At 43.7% G+C, this 12,574-nt stretch overlaps 1 protein-coding gene across 2 annotated transcripts in view; it reads right to left on the bottom strand.

The window, feature by feature from the left end:
* Positions 1-6,461: 6,461 nt before the first annotated feature.
* The window catches only part of LOC124034296 (huntingtin-interacting protein 1-related protein-like), a 31,013-nt gene continuing 24,900 nt past the window's right edge, over positions 6,462-12,574 (bottom strand). For both annotated transcript variants that reach the window (XM_046347294.1, XM_046347293.1), the window contains exons 24-32: positions 12,408-12,466; positions 12,297-12,327; positions 11,346-11,408; positions 11,134-11,234; positions 10,914-11,019; positions 8,456-8,579; positions 8,288-8,349; positions 7,971-8,201; positions 6,462-7,828 (exon numbers count right to left, since the gene is read on the bottom strand). In XM_046347294.1, the coding sequence (XP_046203250.1) occupies positions 7,820-7,828; positions 7,971-8,201; positions 8,288-8,349; positions 8,456-8,579; positions 10,914-11,019; positions 11,134-11,234; positions 11,346-11,408; positions 12,297-12,327; positions 12,408-12,466 (786 nt within the window). In that variant the 3' untranslated portion in view covers positions 6,462-7,819. The remainder of the gene's footprint in view (positions 7,829-7,970; positions 8,202-8,287; positions 8,350-8,455; positions 8,580-10,913; positions 11,020-11,133; positions 11,235-11,345; positions 11,409-12,296; positions 12,328-12,407; positions 12,467-12,574) is intronic.

Consider the following 12,574-nt stretch of genomic DNA (forward strand, 5'->3'; position numbering starts at 1 on the left):
AGTGGCAAATACGGAGCGTTGGGGTAATGTTCTCTAGTTGCACTGTAATTGGCTCAGTGTTCTGTCACTCATGGGGAGAGCTCGAAAATTCCAGCCCCTTGGATGCTGCCATAGAATTACATTAGAAGTGCCCATCCAAGAAGGCTCAAGGTCATTGGCCACAGATAAAATTACATTTAATCACATTAAATCTACAGTAGCTTTGATTGGACTGATCATGTCAACATTATACTTTCAAAATCTTTGCTAGCAGTCATCATCATGAATCAAGTTGACAATCTACTGGCAAATAATTTTCAATACTTGTCATATGAAGAGAAATAATGAAGAGAAACTCAGAACTGGGAAATCGCAGACTTCAGTGAGTTCAAGACTGGGAACATGGAAAAAAACAAGATCCAACTGGGAAAATACATTTTGAAGGGTCATCCAACTTGGAATTGCAAGTAACAAACTCGGGCCTCTTTCTAGAGCTCCGGCCTGAAGATCACTGACGTCGTCATGATTTGACCTTGATTTTTTCAGAGTTCCCAGTTGTCTTGAAAGCACCATAAATCCAGAGAAAGCCAGGCTTTGATGACAACAATGGCCCATGAAGGATTGCCACACCACCTTCCTGTTCAAATGATCACAGCACAAAGTGAGTCCAAAAATGTATTGTATGCTGCTGCATAAATTATGTAATATACCACAGAGATATGTATACTGCAGCTAAGAAAGTAATACAAAGTGTATGTTGTGTTGTAAGCTGTTAGTAGCCCATGTGCCTAACCCTAATAATTTGGTCCCTTTTCCCCTCATTATTTAGCCTAGTTTTCTGACTTGGTGAGGCACATGTAGCCTAAAGCCTGTTTTAGAGAAATATAAATCAATAGTCTGCTTATATGCCCCCTTTATTTATCATATGGTTCTGAACATGATTATAATAAATACCGCTTTGATGTCATACAAAGCAAGCCAAACACCTGCGAGTCCAAATGTGCATTTCACATTTCCATATCATTAAACTAATATTGTTCCCTGTTTGATGTGGCCTACAGTGGGTAGTACTGAACAGAATGAGCCTATGCTCGTCTATTGTGAAGAAAATATGCCACCGCACATACACCTGAATGCACTCCTTTCCCTGAATTGCATTGTGAAAGCCTTACACCTTAATATCATTTTATAATTTAGCTAGTCATGTTGGCAACTGGCTTAAAAATGAGTTACATCAGTAATTGTGCGGTGGCAGGGATGCAGGATTTTGTTCCAAACAAGTGTGCTTGCTCCAGTTCCACAAAGGCACAGCTAGGAGAGCTCAAAAAGCACCTTAAATACTAGGTTTCCAACCATTTCACGAGGATGAATTACCTGAAGCATGAAAAAAAAAAGTTATGACTGGGCTGATAAACATGCAATGTTTATCCACAAAAGGCCTGTATGGTTGAAACATCTCTGGTGGGAAAATGCGCAGATTATTTTGTGCAGGTTTTAGAATATTTTCATGAAAATCTGTCTTGGATGCAAATCAAGCTAATGTTGAAGACTCTATAAGTCATACAACTGCATTGAGATTACTTAGGAACTGTGCACTTTGGAGAGGTGAATAGCCACTTGGAAACACCAGTTAGTCCTTGTCACAGTCAATCACGGACTACAAGATGAAATCCAGCCCAGTCACGGACCAGGATGTCTTGCTCCCAGGCAGACTAAATAACTTTTTTGCCCGCTTTGAGGACAATACAGTGCCACTGACACGGCCTGCAACGGAAACATGCAGTCTCTCCTTCACTGCAGCCGAGGTGAGTAAGACATTTAAACGTGTTAACCCTCGCAAGGCTGCAGGCCCAGACGGCATCCCCAGCCGCGCCCTCCGAGCATGCGCAGACCAGCTGGCCGGTGTGTTTACGGACATATTCAATCAATCCCTATACCAGTCTGCTGTTCCCACATGCTTCAAGAGGGCCACCATTGTTCCTGTTCCCAAGAAAGCTAAGGTAACTGAGCTAAACGACTACCGCCCCGTAGCACTCACTTCCGTCATCATGAAGTGCTTTGAGAGACTAGTCAAGGACCATATCACCTCCACCCTACCTGACACCCTAGACCCACTCCAATTTGCTTACCGCCCAAATAGGTCCACAGACGATGCAATCTCAACCACACTGCACACTGCCCTAACCCACCTGGACAAGAGGAATACCTATGTGAGAATGCTGTTCATCGACTACAGCTCGGCATTCAACACCATAGTACCCTCCAAGCTCGTCATCAAGCTCGAGACCCTGGGTCTCGACCCCGCCCTGTGCAACTGGGTACTGGACTTCCTGACGGGCCGCCCCCAGGTGGTGAGGGTAGGCAACAACATCTCCTCCCCGCTGATCCTCAACACGGGGGCCCCACAAGGGTGCGTTCTGAGCCCTCTCCTGTACTCCCTGTTCACCCACGACTGCGTGGCCACGCACGCCTCCAACTCAATCATCAAGTTTGCGGACGACACAACAGTGGTAGGCTTGATTACCAACAACGACGAGACGGCCTACAGGGAGGAGGTGAGGGCCCTTGGAGTGTGGTGTCAGGAAAATAACCTCACACTCAACGTCAACAAAACTAAGGAGATGATTGTGGACTTCAGGAAACAGCAGAGGGAACACCCCCCTATCCACATCGATGGAACAGTAGTGGAGAGGGTAGCTAGTTTTAAGTTCCTCGGCATACACATCACAGACAAACTGAATTGGTCCACTCACACTGACAGCGTCGTGAAGAAGGCGCAGCAGCGCCTATTCAACCTCAGGAGGCTGAAAAAATTCGGCTTGTCACCAAAAGCACTCACAAACTTCTACAGATGCACAATTGACAGCATCCTGGCGGGCTGTATCACCGCCTGGTACGGCAACTGCTCCGCCCTCAACCGTAAGGCTCTCCAGAGGGTAGTGAGGACTGCACAACGCATCACCGGGGGCAAACTACCTGCCCTCCAGGACACCTACACCACCCGTTGTTACAGGAAGGCCATAAAGATCATCAAGGACATCAACCACCCGAACCACTGCCTGTTCACCCCGCTATCATCCAGAAGGCGAGGTCAGTACAGGTGCATCAAAGCTGGGACCGAGAGACTCAAAAACAGCTTCTATCTCAAGGCCATCAGACTGTTAAATAGCCACCACTAACATTGAGTGGCTGCTGCCAACACACTGTCATTGACACTGACCCAACTCCAGCCATTTTAATAATGGGAATTGATGGAAATGTAAATATATCACTAGCCACTTTAAACAATGCTACCTTATATAATGTTACTTACCCTACATTATTCATCTCATATGCATATGTATATACTGTACTCTACAACATCGACTGCATCCTTATGTAACACATGTATCACTAGCCACTTTAACTATGCCACTTTGTTTACTTTGTCTACACACTCATCTCATATGTATATACTGTACTCGATACCATCTACTGTATGCTGCTCTGTACCATCACTCATTCATATATCCTTATGTACATGTTCCTTATCCCCTTACACTGTGTATAAGACAGTAGTTTTGGAATTGTTAGTTAGATTACTTGTTGGTTATCACTGCATTGTCGGAACTAGAAGCACAAGCATTTCGCTACACTCGCATTAACATCTGCTAACCATGTGTATGTGACAAATAAAATTTGATTTGATTTGATTTGATTTTGACTTGTCTCATGTTGCACTACCCCACATTAAGATATTATCATGTTACTGAATGTATCCAGAGTATTTTCCAATTTTGTTATCAACAAATGCGGCAAAGAGTACAGTAGATGTAAAGTGCACAAAATCAGTGTAATGTTTGGATTCAGTCTAGTGTCAGGTGAACTGTTGTGGCCTCACCTTTGGTATAAAACTGTTGCCCTGCAATTGCTACCAAATAAAAATGTTATTTGTCACATTAGCCAAATACAAAAAGGTGTACAAGCCCTTAACAATGCAGACAAGAAAATATTAACTAAATAAACTAATAAAAAAGTAACAGTAACGAGGCTATATACAGGGGGTACCAGTACCGAGTCAATGTGGAGGCTATATACAGGGGGTACCATTACCGAGTCAATGTGGAGGCTTTATACAGGGGGTACCATTACCGAGTCAATGTGGAGGCTATATACAGGGGGTACCATTACCGAGTCAATGTGGAGGCTATATACAGGGGGTACCATTACCGAGTCAATGTGGAGGCTTTATACAGGGGGTACCATTACCGAGTCAATGTGGAGGCTATATACAGGGGGTACCATTACCGAGTCAATGTGGAGGCTATATACAGGGGGTACCATTACCGAGTCAATGTGGAGGCTATATACAGGGGGTACCATTACCGAGTCAATGTGGAGGCTATATACAGGGGGTACCGGTACAGAGTCAATGTGGAGGCTATATACAGGGGGTACCGGTACAGAGTCAATGTGGAGGCTATATACAGGGGGTACCGGTACAGAGTCAATGTGGAGGCTATATACAGGGGGTACCGGTACAGAGTCAATGTGGAGGCTATATACAGGGGGTACCGGTACAGAGTCAATGTGGAGGCTATATACAGGGGGTACCATTACCGAGTCAATGTGGAGGCTATATACAGGGGGTACCGGTACAGAGTCAATGTGGAGGCTATATACAGGGGGTACTGGTACAGAGTCAATGTGGAAGCTATATACAGGGGGTACCATTACAGAGTCAATGTGGAGGCTATATACAGGGGGTACCGGTACAGAGTCAATGTGGAGGCTATATACAGGGGGTACCGGTACAGAGTCAATGTGGAAGCTATATACAGGGGGTACCGGTACAGAGTCAATGTGGAGGCTATATACAGGGGGTACCGGTACAGAGTCAATGTGGAGGCTATATATAGGGGGTACCGGTACAGAGTCAATGTGGAGGCTATATACAGGGGGTACCAGTACAGAGTCAATGTGGAGGCTTTATACAGGGGGTACCAGTACCGAGTCAATGTGGAGGCTATATACAGGGGGTACCAGTACCGAGTCAATGTGGAGGCTATATACAGGGTGTACCAGTACAGAGTCAATGTGGAGGCTATATACAGGGGGTACCAGTACCGAGTCAATGTGGAGGCTATATACAGGGGGTACCAGTACCGAGTCAATGTGGAGGCTATATACAGGGTGTACCAGTACAGAGTCAATGTGGAGGCTATATACAGGGGGTACCAGTACCGAGTCAATGTGGAGGCTATATACAGGGGGTACCAGTACCGAGTCAATGTGGAGGCTATATACAGGGTGTACCAGTACAGAGTCAATGTGGAGGCTATATACAGGGGGTACCATTACCGAGTCAATGTGGAGGCTATATACAGGGGGTACTGGTACAGAGTCAATGTGGAAGCTATATACAGGGGGTACCATTACAGAGTCAATGTGGAGGCTATATACAGGGGGTACCAGTACCGAGTCAATGTGGAGGCTATATACAGGGGGTACCAGTACAGAGTCAATGTGGAGGCTATATACAGGGGGTACCGGTACAGAGTCAATGTGGAGGCTATATACAGGGGGTACCATTACCGAGTCAATGTGGAGGCTATATACAGGGGGTACCGGTACAGAGTCAATGTGGAGGCTATATACAGGGGGTACCGGTACAGAGTCAATGTGGAAGCTATATACAGGGGGTACCGGTACAGAGTCAATGTGGAGGCTATATACAGGGGGTACCGGTACAGAGTCAATGTGGAGGCTATATACAGGGGGTACCGGTACAGAGTCAATGTGGAGGCTATATACAGGGGGTACCAGTACCGAGTCAATGTGGAGGCTTTATACAGGGGGTACCAGTACCGAGTCAATGTGGAGGCTATATACAGGGGGTACCAGTACCGAGTCAATGTGGAGGCTATATACAGGGTGTACCAGTACAGAGTCAATGTGGAGGCTATATACAGGGGGTACCAGTACCGAGTCAATGTGGAGGCTATATACAGGGGGTACCAGTACCGAGTCAATGTGGAGGCTATATACAGGGTGTACCAGTACAGAGTCAATGTGGAGGCTATATACAGGGGGTACCAGTACCGAGTCAATGTGGAGGCTATATACAGGGGGTACCAGTACCGAGTCAATGTGGAGGCTATATACAGGGTGTACCAGTACAGAGTCAATGTGGAGGCTATATACAGGGGGTACCAGTACAGAGTCAATGTGGAGGCTATATACAGGGGGTACCAGTACCGAGTCAATGTGGAGGCTATATACAGGGGGTACCATTACCGAGTCAATGTGCAAGAGACAGGTTAGTGGAGGTGATATGTACATGTAGCTAGGGGTAAAGTGACATACTTTTAATATTTCTTCTTTAAGAAACATTTAAAATGTATCCTATCCACAGGTCAAGTCCCATAAGTGTAAAGGATTAAAAACATTTTTTTAAATAACCTGCTCATGATAAGTATTGTGTCCAAAATAAGAGGCAAACATACACTAACATTTGTTTATTTGTATTATATAAAGATGAACCACAGTAACAGCAGTCTTTACTAAAATATATTACTAGATTTTAATATATAAAACACGTTTAATACAGAGGAAAGAACAGGAAAGCATTTTATGCTCCCAGAAGCAAAAGAAGGGTTCAACATACTGTACATCCTGTATAGACCCCTTGAGCCGTCACCCTCTCACATATTCCATCCCTTTTCAGCCTGGGAAAGTAGCAAAAAAGTCCCTTTAAAAAAGGTGAGACTTGTTCATTGTCAAGTACAGAGATTGCCTTTGTGTGCCAACATTTTTAACCAATGTCCTGTAACTACATAGCCAGTTTTACATACCCAGTGTTAGAGACATTCAGTGTCTAGGGTGCACATAAGAGATGCAAATAATCATTTGTGATGTGCAGATTAAATCCCTATTGAGTAAATGTCCTATTGTATATAAAAAAACATAATTGTACTTGTGTATAGTTACTGATCGAGCGGTTCTTTGATCTGCGGGTAATGGGTCAAATCTAGAATCAAATGCAGTAACCTAAACAGCGTTGTGAGATCTCTCTAAACACCCAACTCCCTGGTCTTACTGATGATCATGCATGTAGTGATATGGAAAGGGGCGAGGACGAGACTACAGTCCCAATTACATATAGGGTCAAGCTAAGCAAGTAGCGGGAATGACACCCTGGAACTTATGCAGATACATTGAATAGGGACTGTGTAAAAATGTGCTTTCCCGCATGATCTGTGTGCGAATGTCTCCCTCCTTCCCCCACACAGCAACCAACATAGAAAACAAAAAAAATACAGTGACGCACTCCAGAAAAAGGCTACCAAATAATGTGCACCAAGAGGCTGTCCCAGATATGGCCTAATTCAATACTCTGTCATTTTATGATGTTAAAGTGATCCTGTCCATACTAATACAATTATATGCACAACGGTCTTTTAAAATTAGCTTTAAGTAAAAAGCTCAGAAACACAAAATTACATTGTTCCATTACAAACAATTTGCATAATTCCATAAAACATTTTCCCTTTCAGTTCTTGATACCATTATGGTCCACAAAAACAAAGAATACCGCCTCGGTGGCACATTGTGGTTTATCTATAAAAAGGATAGAGCGTATCTCTTTCACAGGCAGAAAGCACCGAGAGATAAAACCAGGCTGAAGAAGAAGGGAGCACAAGTTCCAGTTTGGCAAAAGAAATAGGCAGAGAGTTTGGGACAGAGGATTGTCCGGTTGGAGGCAGCTCAAAAGGACCCTGTGTCCACGTCATAAGATGGCTGTGTCTCAGATCAACCCAACCAACCACTATGAAGATGTCCTTCTCTCGCTTGTAGCTGTCTACCTAAACTGCAATGACGAGAGAACACACATTTGAAACAATAATTTACCATTAAATGGTGCAGCATAAGAGTATTTTTCAAATGTGGCAGTTTTTTCAGTAAGTACTACCCTAAACATGAACACAAACCCAGCGACTGTGTTCTCTTACCATATTTTTAGGCAGTAAGTTGGGTTTCTGAGCCAAGTCAGGTTTCCTCATGACACTAGGCTTGGAGGATTTGGGTGAGGAGGGTGCAACAGGGGCAAGCGAGGGGTCCAATCCGTTGCCCTCCGGGAGGTCTGCTGCTGGAACACCTGCAATATTATAGTGCTTCTTCCTGAGCTCTCCCAGGCGCAGACGCTCATTACCCAGCTGATTCTCCAGCTCCAACACCTTCACCTACTCATACATTAGTGGAGGGTTACAATCAAACAGAAACACATGTATGCAGACAGGCTCAAACAGACACATACACAGGGACTCACCTGTGACTCCATTTCCTCCATTTTTAGCTTGATGAGAGACATTCCAGAGAAGTCCATGGTATCTGCAGAAGAAAGAGAAAGGCAAACATCAAACACAGCCATATGACTTTAGAGCCTGAGGGGATTCACATCTTCTGTTTGGTCAGACACACGCACACACACACTAACCCTTGTCCTCCAGGTGCTCCTGGCCTGTCTTGGTGGAGGCCACCACGTTGGCTGCCATCTCGTTCACATGGCGAGAAGCCTGCTGGAGAGCTGTCAATTTTGTACTGTTGCGGTCTGCTTTTACCTAAACACAGAGGAGAGAGGGAGGGTGAGAAATAGTGATAGGGGCAGAATTTGAATATATACAGTGTCAGTCAAAAGTTAGAACACACTGACTTATTCAAAAGTTCTTATTTTGTATTATTTTCTACATTGTAGAATGAACACGTCAAAATCATGAAATAACACATATGGAATCATGTTGTAACCAAAAAGGTGTTAAATCAAAATATTAAAATTAGATTCTTCAAAGTAGCCACTCTTTGGTGACACTCAGATCCCTACTCTGCCTTGGCAGTTTTGCACATTCCTGGCATTATTTAACCAGTTTCGCATGGAATGCTTTTCCAACAGTCTTGAAGGAGTTCCCACATATGCTAAGCACTTGTTGGCTGCTTCTCCTTCACTCTGCAGTCCAAATCATTACAAGCCATCTCAATTGGGTTGAGGTCAAGTGATTGTGGAGGACAGGTCAAATAAACCTTAAACAGCCTGGAGGTGAGTTTTGGGTCATTGTCCTGTTGAAAATCAAATGATAGTGGGACTAAGCACCAACCAGATGGGCTGGCATATCACTGCAGAATGCTGTGGTAGCCATGCTGGTTAAGTGTGCCTTGAAATCTAAATAAACCGCTGAGTATCACCAACAAAGCACCCCACATACTCTGCATCTCACAAAAGACACGTTGGTTGGAACCAAAAATCTCACATCAAAAGGACAGATTTCCACCGGTCTAATGTCCATTGCTCATGTTTCTTGGCCCAACCAAGTCTCTTATTATTGGTGTCCTTTTAGTAGTGGTTTCTTTGCAGCAATTTGAACATGAAGGCCTGATTCACATAGTCTCCTCTGAACAGTTGATGTTGAGATGTGTTTGTTACTGAACTCTGAAGCATTTATTTGGGCTGCAATCTGAGGCTGGTAACTCTAATGAACTTATCATCTGCATCTTCCTTTCCTGTGGTGGTCCTCATGAGAGCCAGTTTCATCATAGCACTTGGTTTTTGCGACTGCCCTTGAAGAAACAAAGTTCTTGACATTTCCGGATTGACTGACCTTCATGTCTTAAAGTAATGGACTTTTGTTTCTCTTTGCTTATTTGAGGTGTTCTTGCCGTAATATGGACTTGGTCTTTTACCAAATAGGGCTATCTTCTGTATACCACCCCCACCTTGTCACAACACAGCTGATTGGCTCAAACACATTAGAAAGGAAAGAAATTTCGCAAATTCACTTTTAACAAGGCACACCTGTTAATTGAAATGCATTCCAGGTGACTACCTCATTAAGCTGGTTGAGAGAATTGCGAAGTGTGCAAAGCAAAAGTTGGCTACTTTGAAGATTACTACAGTAACACTTATTTCATTACTACATTATTCCATGTGATATTTCAAAACAGGAAGCAAGCCTTAAACGAAAATAAAAACCCAATTTCAGTTTCCTCACAAGACAATACATATGAAATTTGAACGACAGTTTGTCATCCAACCATATACCTAGGTATTTGTAGGATGACACTTTCAATGGATGTGCCTCCAGATGTGAAAATGCTAACCCTTTTCTAGCTGAGAATGAGATCTGGTATAGTCATAATTCATTTTTTGTGCATTCAAGACCAGTTTGAGACTATATAGGTGGCTCTGCAGTGACAAAGGCAGTCAAACTCTTCAACCTCCTGAACCAGAGAAGAATCTTTTGAATAGATGACCGTTGCATCTGCATACAGATGCAACTTGTCTGGTTACAGCCCATTTCCCAAGTCATTAATACAATTTACCACAGATGCTAAAATGGAACCCTGAGGGAATACATGAGGGCTAGAGGAAAATAAACAGAATGTTAAGGGGAAAGGGAGCACTGAGGGAATACATGAGGGCTAGAGGAAAAGAAACAGAATGTTAAGGGGAAAGGGAGCACTGAGGGAATACATGAGGGCTATAGGAAAAGAAACAGAATGTTAAGGGGAAAGGGAACCCTGAGGGAATACATGAGGGCTAGAGGAAAATAAACAGAGAATGTTAAGGGGAAAGGGAGCACTGAGGGAATACATGAGGGCTAGAGGAAAAGAAACAGAATGTTAAGGGGAAAGGGAGCACTGAGGGAATACATGAGGGCTATAGGAAAAGAAACAGAATGTTAAGGGGAAAGGGAGCACTGAGGGAATACATGAGGGCTAGAGGAAAAGAAACAGAATGTTAAGGGGAAAGGGAGCACTGAGGGAATACATGAGGGCTAGAGGAAAAGAAACAGAATGTTAAGGGGAAAGGGAACCCTGAGGGAATACATGAGGGCTAGAGGAAAATAAACAGAGAATGTTAAGGGGAAAGGGAGCACTGAGTTCAAACGTTAGTTTCCCACCTTGGAGGATGCGACCAACTGTGCTGTGCTGGCAGCGATCTCGTGGGAGCAGACAATGAGCTCCTCATATTTGCCAGTGTGCAGCACCACCTTATCAGCAGACTCACTGTGAGAGAAACCAAGCAAGCAACACATCATCATCCCAATCCTCTAACATGGGACATTTCTGTATCACTCTCAAAATTACAAGCTGAGACGACCCTCATGATAATGCACTTACACCATCTGCGTGGCTCCCCATCCCACAGCTTTGGAGGCAGAGATGAGTCCCTCAGTCCAACGGGAGTTCCTGGCGTAGAATTCCTTAATAGTGGCTGCACCCTAGAGAGAGAACATCAGGTCCAGCAGTGGTCAGGACGTTAATCTTTTAGCTAATGATAGGATGGATTTCCACGACATTTTCAACATTTAATTCTTTATTTCAAGACTCACCCTTCCGCCCTCAACAATCTCCTTCTGTAGGTCGGTGGATGTCAGGACCAACAGGTGGATGGCCTGAGAGTGGGATAGAGGAAAGGAGGGAATGCAAGAGATAGATATATCTATCTATGGCTTGTAGGCCTCGCACCCACTGTGAAATTTGGTGGAGGATCGGTGATGATCTGGGGGTGCATCAACAAGGCTGAAATCGGGCAGATGTGTCTTTGTGAAGGACGCATGAATCTAGCCACGAACAAGGTTGTCCTGGAAGAAAACTTGCTTCCTTCTGCTGACAATGTTCCCCAAATCTGAGGATTGTTTTTTCCAGTAGGACAATCGAGGTGTGGATGGATGACCACCAGCTCAAGACCCTGTCATGGCCAGCCCAATCTCCAGACCTGAACCCCATTGAAAACCTCTAATGTGATCAAGAAGATGGATGGTCACAAGCCATCGAACAAAGCCGATCTGCTTGAATTTTTGCGCCAGGCAGGAGTGGCATAAAGTTACCCTACATCAATGTGCAAGACTAGTGGAGAGCATGTCAAGACACATGAAAGCTGTGATTGAAAATCAGGGTTATTCCACCAAATATTGATGTCTGAACTCTTCTTAAGTTAAAACAGTATAAAAAATGTATATCAACATATTGTCTTCGCATTATTCGAGGTCTGACAACACTGCACATTTGTTATTTGACCAGTTGTCATTTTCTGCAAATAAATGCTCTAAATAACAATATTATTTATTTGGAATTTAGGAGAAATGTTGTCACTAGTTTATATAATAAAACAAAACATTTACATTTTTACCCAAACACATACCTATATATAGTAAAACAGATCATTTTGCAGTAATCTCTTAATTTTTTCCATAGCCGTATATATATTATTTTTTTAAACGCAGCATTATTAGGATGTCGATCAGACCTTTTGTGCAAGTCAATCGAAAAAGTAATCTTACCTTCATCAGGTCTGTGCAGCTGTAGAGGATTCTATAAAACAAGGAGTAATATCATGGTGAGTGAAAGGGGATGAATGCATAAACAGTGCAAGTAACACATATAGTACTGACCTCTCATTGACCTCAAGTTTGACCCCTGAGGTGTCCATTCGGGCCTGGTTCATCATTTCCTTTAGATACAGAAAGACTGCAAATGAGTGATGTTTTACAACATGGGTAAGTCATTCTGTATCTAGACATAGGGTTGAGCTTTATATGGCATTCCTAGCTACAGTACA

This window comes from Oncorhynchus gorbuscha, linkage group LG04, assembly GCF_021184085.1.
Source record: "Oncorhynchus gorbuscha isolate QuinsamMale2020 ecotype Even-year linkage group LG04, OgorEven_v1.0, whole genome shotgun sequence".
NCBI classification, from domain to species: domain Eukaryota; kingdom Metazoa; phylum Chordata; class Actinopteri; order Salmoniformes; family Salmonidae; genus Oncorhynchus; species Oncorhynchus gorbuscha.